Source organism: Rutilus rutilus, assembly GCF_951802725.1.
Source record: "Rutilus rutilus genome assembly, chromosome: 5".
Lineage (NCBI taxonomy): Eukaryota > Metazoa > Chordata > Actinopteri > Cypriniformes > Leuciscidae > Rutilus > Rutilus rutilus.
This window is the reverse complement of record NC_140213.1, coordinates 5,310,215-5,317,796: the sequence shown is the minus strand read 5'-3', so window position 1 is coordinate 5,317,796 and position 7,582 is coordinate 5,310,215. Positions and strand designations below refer to the sequence as shown.

Here is a 7,582-nt window from a genome sequence, read left to right as displayed (position 1 = left end):
AGAAAAGAACTTGCTGAAGATCCAAATTACTAGGTTATAGGCCTAAATAATATTGTAGTAATTAATGCTTAGGCCTATATATGTTAATTTCTGTGTATTGCACGTCAATATCCTTGTAGCCCATGTGAATGTTTATGTGCACATGTCTTTTTGCTCTTTGTTAACATTTTAAGGTATATAAATAAATGTAACAATATATTTAAAAAACTGATTTGGGGAAAAAAGTGATCTATATATCCACTTGTCAGAAAAATACTATAATGTTAAAACTAAAGCAAATTATTTAATTATTATTATTACTACTACTATATTGTTGGTTTTAATGATTTAGAAGAAACTGTAAAAAGTGGTATAATGTAGAATCGCATTTAAAACGCTCTAATTTCAGTCAGGCAGATTTTCAGACAGCGTTGCCAACATTTTCCCAGCATTCCTTGCGAGCGGCCTTTTCCACCATTTTTGATATTGAATCAGGTGAGCGTTTTAGAGCTCGTCTTTTAAAATGTGACATTTTAGCCTTGTGTGATGTAAAGTAAACCTAGATTTCTATCAGTATTGATGAAAAATACCAATAAAGTGCATATCCCGCTGAGTTCTGCCTTATACGACATACGATGTTTTAGATTTTAAACGGATTGTTTGAGCCAGTTGGCTCAGGCTAAACTGCTCAGAACTCATTTCTTCACGTTACTGTCAAATCTACTTTCAAAACATGGCGGTTTATAAATCATTTATGATGTTTACTACGCGTGTTAGCTTGTTTTGAAGACGTAACAATAACTATAAACTACTTATAACTTTGTATAAGAACTTAGCAACTAGCATTGAGGAAGATAAACATGCTTCAGCTCCGATGCTGCTGTGGATATAGTCAATGTAAATATGAATAACTTGACCCGCGAGGGACCACATTTGACAAAATAGTTTTGTAATTATTATTATTTTTTTCTTCATTTTAGGTTGTTGGTTAGCCTGGTCAAAGCATCATTATGCCCGGAAGGTAAGGCTTGAAAGCTGTCAGCATTGTTAATATGACGCATAGTTCACTGTGCTAACTATAATGCTTGGCTCATTCACATAGATAAAGATAGGTAACTTTTCCCCCTCTCTCAGGCTGTGGAGCAAGGCCATCTTTGCTGGCTACAAGCGTGGCCTGAGGAACCAGCGTGAACACACTGCTCTCCTCAAGCTAGAGGGAGTTTACACCCGCGCAGAGGTCGACTTCTACCTGGGCAAACGCTGTGCCTACGTCTACAAGGCAAAAAAGTAAGTAAAGGCATGGGTAAAGTGTTTATGGGACGAGTGGCACGTGTGAGGAACGGTTTGACTCCATGCTGTAGTCTGTAATATGTTTGTGTGATCATGCTGTCAGTGCTGTGACCAGTGTTGCCAACTCTTTCATGGCAAATAAGCAACAGCAGCTTCAAAAACAAGCTCAATATTTATTATCAATTATTCATCAACAAATGAGCTTGCAATATATTAAACTGAATCCACTTGGAGTTTGAAAAGCAAAAACAAAAATCTTCTAATTGCTACAGAGCACGAGGGCACACACACTATCCTTCGATCACCTGTAAGGAGAATAGATTTAGAGATGGAAAAGGAGAACGACAAGAGCACATTTATAATATATACTTTAACCATATATATCTTGTTAGTAGCCTATTAGTACCTTATTATAGCCTGTCATGATTAATATATTTAAATAAAAAAAAGTTCTGCAAGTTCTGTCGCACACTGTGACGTCGGCTGCCGAAAACTCCGTTTTTCCTCAGTTTACGTGCAAACGTGCAAATGAAGTTTTCAAAAATCTCCACTCTGGCCGGAGTTTTTAGAAAGAAACGTTTTCAGAGGCGAATTCTCCGTTTGCGTGCAAAACGAAGGGCACAAACAAAGGGAAATGTCTGTTTTTTTAAAATAACCTTGTGGGTGTAAACTGGGCCTAACTATCATTGCTTGCATTGATTTACGTCACACACCTGCATGAGATTTTCCTCCAGTGAGGGGGAGGAGGGGCAACACACTTGTTAATGCACTGATTGGCTGTGAGCAGACAGTGTCAATGTATTGGAGAAAAGAGCATCCATAAATGTAATAGAGCGAAGTTGCTTGTCAGATTTTTCCAATCATATGTATATAATTTTTAAATTAGCCCAAAAAAACGCAACCTGTGATTGACGTATTTTATATTTTTTACTCAAACTTACTAAAAAAAGATGCAGAAGTTGCGTTTATCCGTGGACTCTAGCTCTTACATCATTATGATATTCACTTTTATATGAAAGTTGCCATTTATACAATTAACTTTTTACTTGGATTGCATGTTTCTGTTCGTATTTTGAATAAATGTAATTAATTGGCACTTAATATTCCAGAGGTTTATTTGATGTATTTTATTAACCTGTTAAGTGTCACCTTTTGAGCTTATATCTGAACTCAAATGGTAGTGAATCATGAGTGCTTTGGAATACAGACCTCATGTTGGTCTCTTTTTAAACCCTTAACAAAAGTGGAAGTGCAAAAAGTTATAAAAGTTAGTTTACTGTAAAGCAAGTGTACTAAACATTATTACATAAAAAATATTGGTCTCAAAGTATTTGACTCAGCACTATTTCCGTGGTAATGTTTTGTCCAGTTTCAGTTTTCACAGGATGAATGATGTGGTCAATGATTTGTAATGCATGAAATATATGTAATACATCTTAAGTATCAAGAAAAATTCCTTGTGTAAGCACACTTGGCAATAAAGCTCTTTCTGATTTGGATATATGGATATATTTGACTCATTGAATGCAGTGTTTCACATGGAAGTGTCAGATTATGGAAGTAAAATGTGTTCTGTATGTTGTCTGAAGGATCACTGCAACACCCGGCGGTAAACCCAACAAGACACGCGTCATCTGGGGTAAAGTCACACGGGCTCATGGAAACAGTGGAATGGTTCGTGCCAAGTTCAAGAGCAATCTTCCCGCGAAGGCTATGGGCCACAGGATCCGTGTGGTGAGGGTCTTAAAGTTTCTCTCTGGCTTTAAGTATCAGTGTCTGTCCCTGATTATTCTTTGTGTTGGACAGGTCCTTTTTAATTTGCCCACTATATGCTTGCCTTTATAATGTGGCAGTGGTTTAAACTGGGTTCAAGACAGTGCTGGTTTATTATCAATACCTGATAAAAGTCTTGCTGGAGTCCCCCTTAAAGGGGCTTTAATACTGGGCACATTTGCTGCGGTCCGACTGGTGCTTTTGCATTCATCTTGCATCATCACAAACGTTCACGCCGCATCATAGAAAACCGAACACCATCAATATATATATATTTTTTTCTTAATTTGGTGCTATTATGCGCAGCAGCGTAAACGACACTTGGGTTTCGTGATGCAGACGAGGACGATTCGGTATCGGTTCAGTAATAGACCATAACCGATTATAATGTACTGACGCTTTTCTGACGTCATTTGTCGCGTACGTGCTTTGTTGCGGTAGCATACAATGGCAGAGGGAGGCGAGACGCGAGTGAGAGAAAATTAAAAATGCTCCAACTACTTTAAAAGCCTACATCTGGGCACATTTCGGCTTTTATGAACAACCTGGTAAGCACGACCTGCAGAAGACGCGCTGTGTGCGCTCATGTCACGCACAAATAGAATATGCAGGAGGTAGGGCTGGGCGATATGGCCAAAAAAAAATCACGATAATTTTTTTTATATCAGTCGATATCGATAATTATCACGATAAAAGTCAAATCTTTATTTCTTTCAAGTTTAAAGGCAGATTTTTGCTCCTAAGTGAAAGTTGTAGAAACCAGAGCGTTAATTGTGGTTTTAAACTACTCTTTATTGTCAGGACATATCAGGACAAACACTTGCCAAACTGGTGAACATTTCACAAATCTGAGGTAGAACATTCAAACATTTGTAATTTTTCCTTAACAAAATACATATCTTTATCGGACAATTAATTTCTTAGTCTCTGCATGTGCTAATTTTTATTTGGTAAAATGTAATATTCTGACTTAACCATTGGTCATCCAGTATCATGCATTTAGATCATGATAACCACAGATGAAACCAGGCATAGCCTGTAGCACCTCACCATCATGGCAAAATGTAACTTTATGGTTTCTATGGTATTTGTATGAAAAACAGTAGCCTAAATACATTATTAAATACTGTAATTATATTCCATTAGTCCTTTAATGCATCGTCTACATTAATAATATAATACAATTCAATATGTATATCCCACATTTCATGGTGCAGTTAATATTACTAGGCTAACGTTACAGTAAATCCATGGTAAATGATGGGGAATTTGTAGACGGAAAAGCCTTCTGACTGTATCGGTGCGCTCAGTGTTTCTCCTGTTTGTCAGCGCTGTTTCATCTGCCTTTAAACTGGTTTAAATCACGGAGACATTTGTGTTCTTCGCTGAATTCAAGCGCTTCTCACTGGATTTCGTGACTGAGACCGATCAGAGTAAACGCATCGGCTCTAGTGAGCTCGCGCTGCCGTTTGGACTTTGAGCCGAGCGGATAAATGGTCCGTGTGGCGCGCTGTTCAAATGAGTTTCGTTCCGCTTTTGGCGCATAAACATTATCGAACATTTATCGAACTCTTGATATCGTTTTATCGAGAAAAATTATATCGCGATATCGTTATCGTTTTATCGCCCAGCCCTAGCAGGAGGTAATGCCACTAACTTGATAAACCACGTTAGCCATTTTCACCCCGAGCTGTTAACGCCTGGCTGAGTCTGACTGCTTTAGAGATGCGAGGATGAGCTCCAACGCCGAATCCGCAGCCAGAAATAAATCATCCACCCGGCCCAATAATTTTCTCTGATTTAAGTATCCGCACCCGATGGTCAAATTACAATTATTCTGTGTTACGCATGATTATAAATGGATGATCGTCACCTTAAACAGCGGATTCGGCGACGGTTAATGCGCGCATCTTTAATGGTAACATAATACACTGATTAATGAGCGCTGCTTTTAAATGAACATTTCTTTAAAACTAAATGTATTTTCCTTTTCTTAATGGCATAAACAAGCTTTACTCCCTTGAAACTTAAACTGTCTGGAATGTCACTGTTTCTGTCACTGCGACTTCCCGAACAGGCGAGCATGCGCACAGACACGCGCACACACACACATCACTTTTGAAGTAAAATTTAAAACTGAGGATGCGGTGCATCGTGATATCGAATTGAACTGAATCGATGACATGATAATCGTAATCAAACCGAACCGTGAGACCAGTGTCAGTTTATACCCCTAACAGTTATCAGCTAAAACGCATGCGCAGGTTACTTTTCTTCCTGAACGAGTGCGCACCCGAGTCAGTGTTGCTTTCACACTCACGTGGATTGTTCTACAGTTCGAGTGCAAAGAAAACTCAAACCGCATCCTTCAGGTAGGCTGTGGTTCGGTACCCAGGTGCGCACCAGGGTCCTCTTGATAGCTTTCACATTAGCAATTTTTCATGCGAACCGTTCCCCGTTTCAAACTGAACTACCACTGTGAGAGCACCGTAATCATACTTCATGTTCATGCAGTATGATTAACCAGAGAAATTGGAATTTAGGTTAGATATCTAGAATGGAAGAATTTTAAAGTGCATTTCCAAAATCACTGATTACAAGAACAGTGAAACTAGAGCAACTTAGACTCTTTGCCGTCCTCTGTCACGGTAGGGTTTTGTAGTTCTCACACACATGGCAGCTTTATTTACTAGTGTAACAAGCACATATGAGAAGGGATTTTGGTAAATCTTTTTATGTGATGTTTGTGCACAAGCGCATACTTTTCTCCTTTTATAATCTGCTTTAAGTGTACGTTTACCCACGGATGTACTAGATACTAAAAAGCAATTTTTTTTACTTACAGAGACGATAACGGTATTGTTTTCAAAAACTTGCGCTTTGAAACCCGTTTTCAACACGTTAATGAACGGCCAAAAAGCATAATAGGTTTTCTGTTTTTAGTTGAACGGTGTGGTGTAAACAATACCTATGTTTCAAAAAAGGGGAAGGTGTTGTCCATGCATGTCTTGATGCCAGTTGACTTGTCTGTTGACTCATTAAAAAAAAAAAAAAAAAAGAATTGAACAAATTACTAATTTTGTGCTTCTCTTTTTTCAGATGCTGTACCCATCTCGAGTGTAACATGCTTTTGTGTACAGAAAATAAAAAAGAATGATCAAAATTGCTTCTGTGGTCTTTTTTTCACAACTTTTTTCTTCAGTTTATAAAGTTTTCTATTCTCTGCAACCACTTTAGAGTCTTGCTGCATTTTGCAACTTTTTTTTTTCAGTCAAGAAATAATTTAAGCGACACCTGAGAAATGTACAGTTGAGTCAAGCTGGATTTACAGAGGAACTAAAGCTTCAGTAGGTTCATTTGTAGAAGAACTGAAAAGAGTGCAATTAAGGGAAACGACAGCTTTTATAATTAACACTTCCTTACTTAGTCCCATTTACAAGAACACTTTGTCTGGGTTTATTATAGATCAGTTCTGAATTCAGAAACTCATACCTGCATACTCTTATTATTTCTGCCATAGAATGATATGGTAAAAGTAGTGTGAGCAGTAAACTGGTATGCGGTAACGCATACAGAAAAAAGTAGATCTAGAAATACTGAGGACATTGATTTGTGGGTGAAGATAAACTGTTGAGCTTATGATTCTAACTTTTATTTTCATCTTAACAGAAATAAGTTTAAGTGTAGCTGGGAAGTGGCATTAATAAAATAAGCCTTACCACATTTTCAAATCTTTGACACATTTTTTGCTTTTTCAGGTTTAAAATTTCAAATTAATTTCTAAATGTATCTAGTTCCAGCTAGTTTATTCATTGTATGTTTATTTACACACACATCTAAATTTATATACATTTCTTTATTTCATTGTTTTATGCAGAGGCATTTAACACGTGCACGCAATGTTGCTTAGTGCTGAAGATGACCAGAATCTACATTAAATTCATTTATAACATAACTTTTTTTTTGTAATAACTTGTTGTACATCCAGATGTACAGTTATATGGATTATGCCACTGTACAGAACCACTGTATTGGATATTTGAAATAACAATTAAAGGGTTAATGTGTCTGCAGGTGTAGTTTCCGATGAAACAGTAACCCGAGAGGAAAGATGTCCGCATATTGTGCAGTATCATCATCATCGCACTGTACTTTCTTCTATGGTAAAATTCCATTCCAGAGCCTCAGGCTTATCATCACGTTGCAATACTAGCGTTTGACTGCAGAGGATGCGCGTCCCTTTCAGCCGCGCGTTAAGCCCCGCCTATTTACAGAGCGGTGACGCATTCAGTGCGAAGGGAATTGTGGGTGCTGTAGTTCCAACACATCGGCACTTGAACGATGTGAACTTGTAGTAGAATTCCTCTACACTACATTTCCCAGAACGACCTCCATCCGAATCCTTCAAATAGCTGGTTTATAACGAAGTTGTTTTGCTTCATCCGCTGTTGAAGATCCGCAGACCCACCAGAGGAACAGGTATCTGCTGCAATGGACACCTTTATCTTTTATTCTATAAGCAAAATTAGATTTATTATGG

At 37.9% G+C, this 7,582-nt stretch overlaps 2 protein-coding genes across 2 annotated transcripts in view; both read left to right on the top strand.

Moving 5' to 3' along the window:
- The first annotated feature begins 391 nt into the window (after positions 1 to 391).
- rpl35a (ribosomal protein L35a) lies at positions 392 to 6,208 on the top strand. Its single transcript, XM_084409047.1, has 5 exons — positions 392 to 474; positions 960 to 1,000; positions 1,114 to 1,266; positions 2,859 to 3,003; positions 6,142 to 6,208. Exons 2-5 carry the CDS (start codon positions 990 to 992, stop codon positions 6,163 to 6,165), a joined length of 333 nt encoding a protein of 110 aa, XP_084265173.1. The 5' UTR covers positions 392 to 474; positions 960 to 989; the 3' UTR covers positions 6,166 to 6,208.
- Positions 6,209 to 7,457: 1,249 nt separating this feature from the next.
- abcc5 (ATP-binding cassette, sub-family C (CFTR/MRP), member 5) overlaps positions 7,458 to 7,582 on the top strand; it is a 35,483-nt gene continuing 35,358 nt past the window's right edge. Inside the window, exon 1 of the mRNA XM_084409091.1 lies at positions 7,458 to 7,521. The gene's annotated coding sequence lies outside the window, so the exon portion shown is untranslated. The remainder of the gene's footprint in view (positions 7,522 to 7,582) is intronic.